At 39.0% G+C, this 14,027-nt stretch overlaps 1 protein-coding gene across 1 annotated transcript; it reads left to right on the top strand.

Annotated features, from left to right (window-relative positions):
- The first annotated feature begins 2,380 nt into the window (after nucleotides 1-2,380).
- LOC150069619 (keratin-associated protein 13-3-like) lies at nucleotides 2,381-4,625 on the top strand. The gene is made up of 3 exons (XM_090331249.1): nucleotides 2,381-2,625; nucleotides 2,716-2,994; nucleotides 4,418-4,625. The coding sequence occupies exons 1-3, from the start codon at nucleotides 2,381-2,383 to the stop codon at nucleotides 4,623-4,625; spliced, it is 732 nt and encodes a 243-aa protein (XP_090187375.1).
- Nucleotides 4,626-14,027: the final 9,402 nt, after the last annotated feature.

The raw sequence follows: 14,027 nt of genomic DNA, 5'->3' as shown, positions 1-14,027 counted from the left end.
ATCTATATGCTGATTTTGGATGTTGATGAAGAGACTTGAGAGAATTTTCACAAACCAGTAGAACCAGAGAAACAAAATTGATATTCAGAGCCTGGTATGGAGTTAAGGCCCTGGGAAATATTCCAGACCTTAAAGAAGCAATTCTTTAAGTGAAATTCAATTCTAATAGAGTCTTATAAAGATGGAAGCCCAGGTTTCAATTATATTAAGTCATGGTTGTATTAAAATGATTTTTATTTAAGTAGACTAATAAAATCAAGAGAAATTCTTGCCAGAGACTCACCCAATTTTTATATATGAAGTATAAATTATTCTATTAAAATAAGAAAGAAAATAACTTTCAAACATAGCAAGCATGAAAAAATAGGATCTGAATGATAGAATCAAAATAATATACTTCACAAAACTATACGGAGATAATCGTGTTCTACATAATGTTGTAACCAATAAAATATTTTATATGCGATGGTGGTCTCATCAGATTATTTTCCCTAGTCATGTTATAGACATTTTAGTTAAGAACATTTTATGATATGTAAACAATATGCAATTAGATACCAACACATTTCTGAGAATGTGAGACATTATTATTAAATGCCTATTCTTAAACGACACAATATCATTCTGAGTTCTATGCTATCTACCAACTAATATGTAAGTGTTCTGTTTTTATGAAAATCAACATAATTGACTTATACAAAAAATTCAATATATTTAAGATTTACTGAATTATTTCTTAATTAAAATTAAAGCGAGCCAGAAGTTTGGCCTAGTGATAGGATGCTTGCCTAGCATGCACAAAGACCTGGTACCACATACATAGAAAAAACTGCAAGTGGTGCTGTGGCTCAAGCAGTAGAGCGCTAGTCTTGGGGAAAGCCCAATGACAGTGCTCAGGCCCTGAGTTCAAACCCCAAGACGGGAAAAATAATTAAGGAGAATTTCTTTCTGAACTTCAAAAGGTTATACAAAAGAGCTAGAATTGTAGGTGTCTATCTTGTGTCCCGTGTGCTCCTGGTCAGGGTAAACTACCATATTTGTTCACTTCCCTTAGACTCAGAGTCTACTCCTACTTCCTTGATCACATAAGTACATGGTATTTCTTTTCTGTTCCTTTTTCATCCACCCACTCTCCAGCCACTTATAAGGAATAATTTCTTTTCTAGCATCATCTCTACAAGTCTAAGACTACGAAGAGAAAGGGGAGTGTAGACTAAAAATATCTTAAGGCCAATACAGAAGTCCAAGTTGGCCTTTAAAGGAATCAAGGAATCAGTGTGCTTGCCTGGGGTTCAGTGATTTTCATAAAAGCAAGCTTTCCGCTTAAGTGCAGAGTTGGGTTTGGGACCACAGCTGGTAGGCTTGTAAATCAATGAGGCTTCCTGTGGCTTAAGGCCTGAGAAGTGCGTTCTCCAATATGTCTCTGGCATGAAGTATCCAATGGGGCCACTGGCCCTACACTGAATCTGAAATCCAGTTGCTTCTTTATCTTATTTCCTATGTGAGCCTCTTTATCAGGGAAGTGATAACCTCCAGAGAAGGCCTTAGTTCAGTCCTTCACTCACTGTCAGCAAGTAAGTTGCCTAGAAATCAGTATAATTTAGTAATTTAGTTTGTCTTCGTTCATGCTTACATCTCCTTACAGGATGCAAGACAAAATAAATAATGGCATACAATCCATGAATGATCATTTTGGAATGTGAGAAAGGTTGGTGACAAGAAAAGCTAATCTTGGCTAGGAGTTTGGCCTCATCATAGAGTGCTTGCATAATGTGCACAGACATCCAGGTTCGACTCCTCCCTACCATATACACAGAAAAACCACAGAAGTGGTGATGGCTCGAGTGACAGAGCTCTAGTCTTGAGCAAAAATTGTCCACAGACAGTGCCCAGGCCCTGAGTTAAAGCTCCAGGACTGGGGAAAAAAAGCTAATCTTTCCTGAGGAAAGACATAATGAAACTTCCAATTATTTGGCAAAACAAACATAATTTATTCATCATTTAGAGCAAAGCATTTCCATGATATCCTAAGACAAAATAAAATAGGATTGTCAAGAGGAAAAGGAAGGGGATTCCTTGTTGGAATACCATTAGTATAAAACAGTCAGAGCAACTCAGACAGAGTAGTAGTTTATTGGCTTTGTCTATAACCACCAAATTATAGCACCCATAAACATATGTAGAAAACTATTCAAATAAAATTACAGAGAGATTACCGAGTTATGCATTGTAAATAAGGAGGCACAGGCATGTCGATTATGACCCCAACAGCCACCACACCTACTGCTGGGAGGATATAAAGGCCAGTGTCCAGAGCACGACACCAAAACTCACACTCCTCTCCTCTGAACTGACAGCAGCGCTCACCCCACCTCTCAACATGTCCTACAGCAGCTGTTCTGGAAACTTCTCCTCCCACTCCCTTCGGGGCTGCCTGCCATCTTCCAGCTCCTCCTGCATCTCTTCCTTCCCCAGCAACCTGGTCTACCGCACTGACCTCAGTGCTCCTGACTCCTGCCAGCTGGGCTCCTCTCTCCACAGAGTCTGTCAGGAGACCTGTGGGGAGCCCACAGGCTGCCAGAACTCCTGCGAGATGTCTAGTCCCTGTCAGAGCTCCTGCGTGGTGTCCAGTCCCTGCCAGAGCTCCTGCGTGGTGTCCAGTCCCTGCCAGAGCTCCTGCGTGGTGTCCAGTCCCTTCCAGAGGACCTACTACAGCCCCAGGGTGTCCAGGTTCTTCAGTCCAAGCCGTGCAACTTATGCTGCGTCTCTGGGCTTTAGGTCCAGCGCCTGCCATCCCCTAGGGTTTGGCTCTAGAAGCTCCTGTTCTCTGGGGTCTGGATGGAGATACTCCTATTCTCCATTCTATACATCTGGAAGCTGCTACCCACAGGGCTGTGGCTCCAGTGGCTTCGGATCCATGGGTTATAGAGTCTATGGCTTCCCTTCCTTGAGTTTCAGGTCTGGATTCTTTTATCCTACCTCTTTTCCTTCTAGGTGTTTCCAATCTTCTTGTTTCCAGCCTTTCTACAGATCTAGTTTCTACTGACTGATCTGTTGATTGGCCTAATTCCTTCAGAGAAACCAAGATTCTACAGTAAGATCATCTATGAATTGAGAAGTACTCTGATATTCATATCAACCTTCTTCCCTTTCTGTCTCTCCAATTGGATACTGTCAAACTATAAAACTAAGTAACAATCCTTCCTCCAAATTGGAATGAAAAATAATTTTCTTTAATAAATTTATTCTGAAGCCCAAATATTTTTGCTTTTATTTATTTTTTTACTAATTATGTATTGATGTATCAATTATGATTTCTATTGCTATTAATTCTAACCATGAGTGTTGGAATATTTAGTATATGCACAAACTTCAGTTGGTCTTTAAGTATTTCTGCTTTTTTCAGCATGAGTTTCCTATGTGCTCATAGATTTTAGGTATAATTTTTCTTCTTAATCAAATATCAACGAAAATTCAATATTCCTGTTCAATTAATGAATGTCATCCATATTGAGAGTAGAATGTATTGGCTAGTTTAGTAATATGAGAATATATATGCATATGTATAGTGAGATCTAAGTTTAAGGGGTATTAAAATAGAAGAATAATGGTTGGTATAAATTTTCAGAAAATTAGTCCCTATATGGTTTAGGTACTAACTGTGCATAGTGTCACATTTTAAAAGGATTTATATGTATTTTCCAGTACATATTGTCAACTTATATGAATCATCTGTATAAGATGAAGGCATGCTGAGAACAGTGGCTCACGAGTGTAATCCTAGCTACTCAGGAGGCTGAGATCTGAGGATGGAGGTTCAAAGCCAGCCTGGGAATAAAAGTCCATGAGACTCTTATCTCCAGTTAACCACTAGTGGGGCTGTGGCTCAAGGGGTCCAGGGGTAAGGTGGTAGCCCTGAGGTGAAGAGCTTAAGGACAGTGCGCAGGCCCAGAGTTCAAGCCTCACAAGTGACAAAAAAATAAATAAATAAAAAGGTGGGGATGGTAATTTTAGACTGAAAATAACAAGGCTAAATTACACCTGGGTTCTGGGACTGCCAATGGACTAAATCTAAATGAAATCATCAAAACCTTTACTTACCATGGAAAGTAACATTTGTACTTTTGTCTTGAAATAAGAATGGAGAGATTGGGGGAGATTGGCGGAAGATGGCAGAGGTTCAGTGTGAGTCTTTCTGAGCTCTGGCCAAGATACCAGTTCTAGCATCGTAGGGGAAAATTCATACCCAAAGATCCATCCTAAGTAAGCTTTAGTACCACAGAGAGCTCAGACAGAGAGGAGAAAGGCAGAAAACTGGTGCAAGAAGACAGCATGGAGCGGAGCCAGCCACTCGGAGTGGCCGCAGAGACAAAGCCTCTCTTCTAAACCCGAGCAGACAGCGCTTTTCCCTTCTCAGCAGCGCAGACCTGCTGGATCCACACAGAGCCACACAGAGCATGCGCGAGCCCAGGGCCGTCACCCAGCTGTGGCGCAGACCTGCCAGCTTCACGGAACCAGAAAACCCAGCAATTCGTGAGTACCTCCGTGGACATTTACACTTCTGCTCCCAGTACGGCATTGGGAAGAAATCCCCTCCCCACCAGCGGGCAGCAGCACCATCTTGATTGCTGGCAAAGACCCTGCCAAACCAACTGGAGCCTGAGAAGTGGTGCTGGTAGCACCATCACTCAAAAGGGCAAAAGTTTTCCCAGAGTCAGCTTAGCCGGATGTCTGTCCCCCGGCACTAGCGGAAGTTCCTCCTCCTGGGCGGGGCCGCAATCCTGGTAAACAAAGCCGCTCTCAGCTCCACCATTTTTCTTTTTGTTTTTCTGCCCAATTAAGCAAACTGATCGGAAAAACCGTAAAGCCAAATCATAAGAGAAAAAGACTTTTTGAAGTGTTTGGATCCCGAATTTAGTGGATATACAAGTTTCCTATCCTGCCCACCCTCCCCAAAAAAACTGAAGAATACTGATCACTAAATCCTGATAGCATCCCATAAGCAAAGATTGGCCGCCATTAACCAGAGAGCAGAGCGTGTTAAGGCCTCCCAGACCTTCTCAGCCTAGGGATCTGAGATCTCCAAACCTCGGCTTTTGAGCATAAATCTCAACGCCTTGAGTGCCGGGTCCTCAGGTTTGGTGTGAGATTGCCCCATCTTTTCGGGGAGACCCTTTCATGGTACCTTGCTTGGCTTGACTCCCCGATGGCTTCACTTTTGTTGAGAGCTCTTTTTATGTCCCACATTGGGCGCCAGAATGTTGGGGTTTTTAGTCCTCGGTTCCTCCTGACCTGCAGGAGAGATAGAGAGAACACCCACGACCAGGACGAGCTGAGAAAGGAGAAAGCAGACTGACAGCCCACACTTAGCCCTCCCTCGCTGGAGGACAATCAGATGTGTCAGGGAGGCCCATCAAGGCAGGAACTCATTTACTGAGGAAGTACATTTAGCCAATATAGGGTGCAGGAGCCTATCAGCACAAATGTGGGCAGGGTGGGAGAGGTCCACGTGTTTACTCTCACTATAGGTCTCAGCAGAGAGTGATAAAGCAATGACACATTCACACCCAATAGTAATCAAGTCTCAGCAAACAGTGATACACAATACTGATGATATAGCTCAAAGTTAGGCATGGCATTCATACATGACAGCTCATTTCTTAGTGTGGTTATCTTATTCAGTGATGCAGATTCATGGGCCAGCCTGACCTTGCACTTGGCTCCCAACATACTCCTTTTTTTCTACCCTTTTTCAGAATATTTGCATTTTTATGTGTTCCTATTTTTTGTTGCCATTTTGCATCCAACATTTTTTTAATGTTATAATTCTTTCCATTTCCTCCACCCCCAGCTTTCCTTCTTTCACCTGCTTTTTAATTTGTTGGTTCTCAACCCTAGTATTTCTTGTCTAAGAACTCACATTTGTGTGGGATCTCCCCCCTCACCTTTTTTCATGTTTTTCTTTTTTTTTGTTTTATTTGTTTATTTTTACTTTTTAAAATGTTTATCATTAAACTCTCCTATATATACCTTTCTCTTTTCTTTATATATGCTTCTTATTACTCTTCTTATTTTCATAAGTTTTATCTTATTTTTTCTAGACTTTGTACTCAACTATTTTACCTATCTATCACCTTAGGCCAGTTATCATGACACTATCTCTTTTCTTCATTACTATATTAATCTTACGATTCTACATTACTCCTTTCTTACCTCCCCTCTTGACTTTCATACAATTTTTCTATCTCTGATCCTCTGTTCATCCTTCTATTTTTATATGGCATGGATCTACAGTTGATGGCTGTTGAGCAATACTGTATATCTAGGTGTTCAATTATATTGTAGGTCCAGAGGGACTTAAATAAAATAGAGATTGGATTGAGGGTTGTTTTTTTGGGGGGGGAGTCATAAAACGGTGAATGGTGGTGGTATTAGATTTGTCTGTAAGTGCACGAAAAGGGAAAATGAGTGCTAATACCAATCTAAAATTGAAAACATATATTGTCTGTCCACCTAAAGAGCTCTAAGTTAGTTATATCTTAAAAACTGTAGTCTTGTGCAGTATTAATCTTGCTCCCATTTTCAAATGAGCAGAACAAGAAACTCATGAAAAAATGGCAAATCAAGGAATAGCATCTCCCACCTAATATAAACATGCAATGGAGCAGTCAATGGCAAAACTAGGAAAGATTCCTCTAAATGCCATACAAATGCAATTGATAAATGTGATTAATGAAAAGATTGAAAACATACAGAAGGAGATAAGTGAGGAAGCCATATCTAAACAAGATGAAACAATAAAGAAGGTGATATGAGAACATGAGGAAGAGATAAAGGATGCCATAATAAGGGATTTACAAAGAAAAATGGACAAATTCATAGAATCCACAAACAGAAAGCTGACAAAACTCCAACAAATGTCCAATGAGAGTAAAGCTGCTGAGATAACCACTCAAATGGAAATCAAGGAGTAAAAGAAGTCTATACATGATCTAAAACAAGAAATGCAAGGCATCAAAAGTGAGCAACTGGAAGGGAGGGAGATGAAGAATAGAGTAAAAAGTATTGATAGCAGGTTAGACAATGCAGAAGAGAGAATCTCCAGGGTTGAAGATAACCACGATGTTATAGAGAAAGAACAGAAAATGAGTCAAAACAAATCTAGGAAATATGAGAGAATGCTTCAGGAGGTCCAAGATACAATTAGGAAGTCTAATTTAAGGCTAATTAGTATTGAGGAGGGCCTGGAGAAAGAGGTCAATGGTATTGGAAATATATTTCAGGGAATCATCTCAGAGAACTTCACAAATATCCAGAAGGGCAGGCCTATCCAGATACAAGAAGCCCAAACAAACCTGACCAGAGAAGCACATCCCATTGCCACATTATAATCCACACAGGATCAATAGAGACCAAAGAAAGGATCCTAAAAGCAGCCAGGGAGAAGAGAACATCAACCTACAAAGGAAAACCATCAGAATAACCACAGATTTCTCAGCAGAGACCATACAAGCAGGAAGAGAGATTGGAAGGATATATGCCATGCATGAAGACAAATAACTACCAACTAAGAATATTGTACCCAGCTAAACTCTGATTCATAACTGAGGGAAGAATAAAAACCTTCCATTCCAAGGAAAAGTTGTAACATTATGTAGCAACCAAACCAGCATTATAGAAAATTCTCAAAGATGTTCTAAATATTGAAAACCAACACAAACAGGATACTGATAAAGAAATGGCACCTAAAAATCATACTAGCTAAATACTAAGAACCTAATGAAAGCTTTTAAAAATGGCAGGAACTAGCAAGTATTTTTCAATCCTAACTCTCAATATCAATGGACTTAACTCTCCAATCAAACAGCATAGACTGTCTAGTTGGATCAAAAAACAAGATCCATCATTTTGATGTCTTTAAGAGATACATCTTGCCCCCCAAAACAAACATTTTTTGAAAGTGGTAGGTTGAAATAAAGTTTATCAAGCTAACAGCCGTCAATAAACAGGGTAGAGTTGCCATCCTCATATCAGATAAAATAGACTTCACACTAAAATTATGAGAAAAGACAAGGATGGTTTTTACATACTACTAAAGGGATCTCTCCTCACGGAGGACATAACTATCCTAAATATCTACACACCTAATCCTAGAGCACCAAACTTCATCAAGCAAACTTAATTTCACTAAAACCACCCGTAGATCGAAACACAGTGATTGTTGGTGACTTTAACACACCACTCTCATCTATGGACAGATCAACCAGGCAAAACCTCAACAGAGAAACCTCAGTATTGAACAACTGTATAGACCAACTAGATCTAACAGACATCTGCCGATTACTTCACCCAGCAACATCACAATATACTTTTTTTCAGCAGCATGTGGAAAATTTTCCAAAATAGACCACATTTTAGAGCATAAAGCAAACCTGTGCAGATTCAGAAACACTGAAATTATTCCCTGCACTCTCTCAGACCACAAAGGCATCAAATTGGAACTGAACACCCATCTCCACCAACAAAAATGCTGTAACTCATGGAGATTGAACAACACATTGTTGAATCACCAATGGGTCATGAAAGAGATCAGAACAGAAATTCGACAGTTTATGAAATTTAACACAAAGGAGCACACAAAATACCAGCTCCTTTGGGACACAGCAAAGACAGTTCTCAGAGGAAAATTTATATCTCAGAATGCCTACGTTAACAAATTTGAAAAAAATCACAAACCAACAATTTAATGTCACACCTTAAACTCTTGGAAAAAGAGCAGAAAACCAACGCTAATCCCAGTTGAAGGAAGCAAATTATTAAAAATCAAAGCAGAATTAAATGAAGTCCAAAAAAAGCTATAGAAAGAATCAACAAAACAAGGAGTTGGTTTTTTTGAAAAAATTAACAAAATTGACAGACCCTTAGCAAATCCTACCAAAAAAAGGAGCACACCAAATAAACAAAATCACAGATGAGAATAGTAATATCATGACAGAAATTACCAGGATACAGAGGATCGTGAGGGCATACTTTGAAAACCTTTTTTGTTAATGCCAACAAATATGAGAATCTAGAAGAAATGGATGAAGTTCTAGCCAATATTAACATACCCACCCTGAACCAAGAAGACCTAATTCAACTAAACAGACTTATTTCAAGCACTGAAATAGAAATGGCAATAAGAGACCTTCCATCCAAGAAAAGCCCAGGGCTAGATGGATTCACAGTTGAATTCTAAAGGTCTTCAATGCAGAGCTCACACCAATACTCCTTAAGCTCTTCAATGAAATTACAACAGAGGTTCTTTGTCAAACTCATTCTACGAAGTCACTATAACCCTCATCCCAAAACCAGACAGAGATTCATCAAAGAAAGAGAACTATAGACCCATATCTTTGATGAATAGTAATGCAAAACTTCTCAACAAAATACTGGCCAACCATGTTCAGCAACTCATCAAAAAAATTATACACTATGACCAAACAGAATTCATCACAGGGATGCAAAGCTGGTTCAACATATGCAAATCAATTAATATAATTCAACACATCAACAGGAGCAATGACAAAAATCACATGATTATCTCAATAGATGCAGAAAAGGCATTTGACAAGATCCAACACCCCTTTCTGTTAAAAGCTCTGGAGAAATTAGGAATCCATGGAACATTCCTCAATGTAATAAAGGCTGTGTATGACAAACTCACAGCTAGCATTATACTTAATGGTGAAAAGCAAAAGCCATTCCCTCTAAAATCAGGAATGAGAAAAGGATGCCCACTCTCTCCACTCCTCTTTAACATGGTATTAGAATTCCTAGCCAGAGCAATAAGGCAAGAAGCAAGCATAAAGGGGATCCAAGTAGGGAAAGAGGAAGTAAAACCTTCCCTCTTTGCAGATGACATGATTCTGTATTTAAAAAACCCTATAGACTCCACTCCCAAGCTGCTTGAGCTGATTCAAAACTTTGGCAAGCTAGCAGGGTATAAAATTAACCCTCAAAAATCAACTGCCTTCCTCTACGCCAACAGTGAGAGGAACGAGGCAACAATCAGGAAAGCAACTCATTTTACAATAGCCTCAAAGAAAATAAAATATCTAGGAATTAACTTTACTAAGAATGTAAAGGACCTTTTTAGTGAAAACTTGAAAACCCTGGAAAAGGATATTAAAGGAGAACTGAGGAAAGGGAAAAACCTCCCACGCCCCTGGATTGGAAGAATCAACATCGTGAAAATAACAATCTTGCCAAGGGCTATCTACAAATTCAACGCAATACCCATCAATATCCCAATGTCATTCTTTAAAGAAATAGAAGAGGCAATCCAAAATTTCATATGGAATAATAAAAGACCCCGTATAGCAAAAACACTTCTTAGCAGAAAGAACAGCGCAGGAGGAATTTCAATTCCAAACTTTAGACTCTACTACAGAGATATAGTGACCAAAACAGCTTGGTACTGGCACAAGAACAGGCCTGAAGACCAATGGAATAGAACTGAAGACCCAGACATTAAACCACAGACCTGTGGCCAACTAATCTTTGATAAGGGAGCCAAAAAAATAGAATGGAAGGAGAAGAAAGACAGCCTCTTCAACAAGTGGTGCTGGCAGAACTGGTTAAGCACCTGCAGAAAACTAAAGTTGGATCCTTCTTTGTCACTCTGCAGCAGGATTAACTCCAAATGGATCAAAGACCTCGAGGTAAAAGCCGATACACTGAGAACTTTACAAGAAGGAATAGGCGATGTACTCTTAGCACAGGTTGAAATTTTCATAATAAGGACCAAGAAACACAACAAATCAGAGAAAGGCTGGATAAGTGGGACTGCATTAAACTGCAGAGCTTCTGTATGGCAAAGGACATAGCTAGTACATTAATCAGGAAGCCTACAGAATGGGAGAAGATCTTCACTAACCATACAAGGGAGAAAGGCCTCATATCTAAAATATATTAACAGCTCAAAAAATTGAATCACTCCAAAATTAATCTCCAAAGAAACAACCATTCCATTAAAAGATGGGCCAAAGACTTAGAGAGTCTTCTCTGAAGAAGAAATAAGAATGGCCTATAGACACATGAAGAAATGCTCAACATCTCTGATCATAAAAGAAATGCAAATCAAAACAACTCTAAGATTCCACCTCACTCCAATTAGGATGGCCAGGATCAAGAAATCTGCTAACAGCAGATGTGGGAGGGGATGTGGCCAGGAGGGATCACTACTACACTCCTGGTGGGAGTGCAAACGTTTTCAACCACTAGGGAAAAGACTAAACATAGAGCTCCCCTATGACCCAGCAATTGCACTACTTGGCATTTACCCAATTGTCCAGAAACAAGGACATACTAAATCCACTAGCACAACTATGTTCATGCAGCACTATTTACCATAGCAAAGATATGGAACCAACCCAGATGTCCCTCAGCTGATGAGTGGATCAACAAGATGTGGTATTTGTACACAACTTAATTCTATGCTGCTGTCAGAAAGAACAACATCGCCCCATTTGTAAGGAAATGGAAAGACTTAGAAAAAATCATATTAAGTGAAGTAAGCTTGACTCAAAGGAACATAGGCTCAATGGTTTCCCTCATTTGTCATAATCAGTAGAATCCTTGGTCTCTCCTAGCAGAAATTTAAAATAGAACAAAACCTAGATACACAAGACCATACAGAATGATGCTAAATGAAAGGACCTCCAGGATATAGAAACAAAAGCCATATAATGAGTGATTGTTGTCCTAAATGTACTATGTTATCTCTCATCTCTTTTGGTGTCCCTTGGCTATCTCATATTGTTACAGTATTTCTCTTTGTTATCTGATATAATGTATATATGTGTATTTGGTTATTTGAAATTGGATAGGGAAGGGAGGAAACAAGATGTGGGGCGGGGGTGGATTGGGGTAATTGAGGACCAAGACATGAGAAAGGGTATCAATGTATGCAAAGTAATGCACCTTCTATCTGGTGAATATAATGTAACCCTTTTATTAATTACAATAAAAATATATATAAAAAAGAATGGAAAGATTTTCATTTATTGTATCATGTATCTATCTTACATTCATGTAGAAGAAAAGAATGTTTACAGTGTTTGGTAGGAAAAGATAGTCTGAAAATAGTAATAAAATATTTAGATAGAACAAATGATATTCATTTCATTTCCTATTCGTGTGTGTGTGTGTGTGTGTGTGTGTGTGTGTGTGTGTGTGTGTATGTTCATGTGTGTGGGCATGTCTGTGTCTGTCACCCCTGGGGCTTGAACTCAGGTCCTAGGAACTGTCCCTCAGTATCTTTTTACTCAAGGATAGTGCTCCACCCTTTAAGATAAGTTCCATTTGGTGTTAACTTGGAGATAAGAATGTCACAGACTTTTCTGACTGAGCTTGGTTGGAACTGAAATTCTCAGGTTTTGGCTTCCTAAGTAGGTTGGATTATAGGCATGATCAAGAGTGCCTGTCTTATACATTTCTTTTTCTTCAAGCTTCCTCTCAAATCAGATATAACATATTAGACATTGGAGAAAAGCTAATCTTATAAGAATATCATAGTCATGTTGGCTTCCTCTTTGTCTATTAAGTAATAAGTATTACAAAAGAATCTGTAGAGCCCATTGAACTTCATGGAATTACTTCTGCAGTAGCAGAAAGTTAAACTGAAGTGTTAAATAGAATTTTAAAATAGTGTTCTAAAGCAGTACTCTGCTTAGAACTAGTTTAACACTTCTATTGCATCTATTGAATTGGGACATACTTTCTTAAGACGTTTCTTCCCCCACCTTTTCTTGTTCTCTCTGGTCTCCCTCTGCTTTTACTCAAAATAATGAATGAATTTTCAGGAACTATAGTTAGAAGAAGTAGCAAAAGAACAACCATTGATTGTGGAAGAATATTCAGTGATTTCATTACAAAATTACATTAGAGATCAGTAAATTCATTCTTGGTCTAATCTCATTGATCTTTAAAATTTTAATAGTTCAAGTTATTGTTGTGATGATATCTTGTCTCCAAACTAAAGGGTCATGTTTCAGTGTTTCACACTGCAAATCATAAGTAACCACAAGACTCATAAGGAATAGCTACAATTTTGTGGGCAGGTAATCTTGTTCATTACTATCCCCAGACTTGAGATGCAGCAGAATATTTTTGGGTTTCAGAAGTACACTTTTCCTTTTTCCCAATATTAGCTGGTTCAATGTGGAAGTGATTCCATTTAGGACAACGCAAAAGTGATGCACCTACAGTAGAAATACTTTTTGAATGCTAAATTTCCTACCAGCACATGTTATTTATTTCATTTTGGAGTTTGATATATGGTTAAATGAATGTAAAATTTTGGTCCTTTCTCAAGCTGGAACACTATGATATATAATAGATGAGATGCATTACTTGTCTTTTTTTAACAGATGATATTTTTCAAAATACAGTGTGTTTATATGGATGTAACTCCTTTGTAATTCAGGAAACATTCACAAGATCCTAGTTTCCTGTAACTGCCATAATAAGTTAAATCAAATTAAGTGGCTTTGGCAACACACACACACACACACACACACACACACACACACACACACACACGTGGGGAGGAGCACGATCATGGGGCTTGAACTTGGCCTGGGCACTGTCCCTGAGGTCTTTAGCTCAAGGCCACTGCCCTACCCTTGAGCCATGCCTCATTTCCCTTTTTCTAGAGGTTAATTGGAGTTAAGAGCCTGGGCTGGCTTTGAACCTTGATCCTCAGATGTCAGCCTCCTGAGTAGCTAGGATTACAGGTGTGAGCCACCGCACCCGACTCATACTTATATTTATAGTTCTACACATTTAAGTTTTGTAAATTCCCTAACAGATTGGTTTTATTCAGTCTTTCTGCTTGTTAGGTTCATTTTAGAATGTTGGGATCTTCCAGTTTTGAAGTTGATACCACTTTTTAGAGTTAAAGAGGAGAAACACATATTATAAAGTCTGAAAAGTTCCAAAATACTTCTAGTCCAGAAAGTTTGAGGGGAGGGTACTCATGCAAC

The sequence above is a fragment of the Megascapheus bottae genome, chromosome 1 (genome assembly GCF_031878675.1).
Source record: "Megascapheus bottae isolate mThoBot1 chromosome 1, mThoBot2.hap1, whole genome shotgun sequence".
Lineage (NCBI taxonomy): Eukaryota > Metazoa > Chordata > Mammalia > Rodentia > Geomyidae > Megascapheus > Megascapheus bottae.
This window is presented reverse-complemented; position numbering and strand designations above follow the sequence as displayed.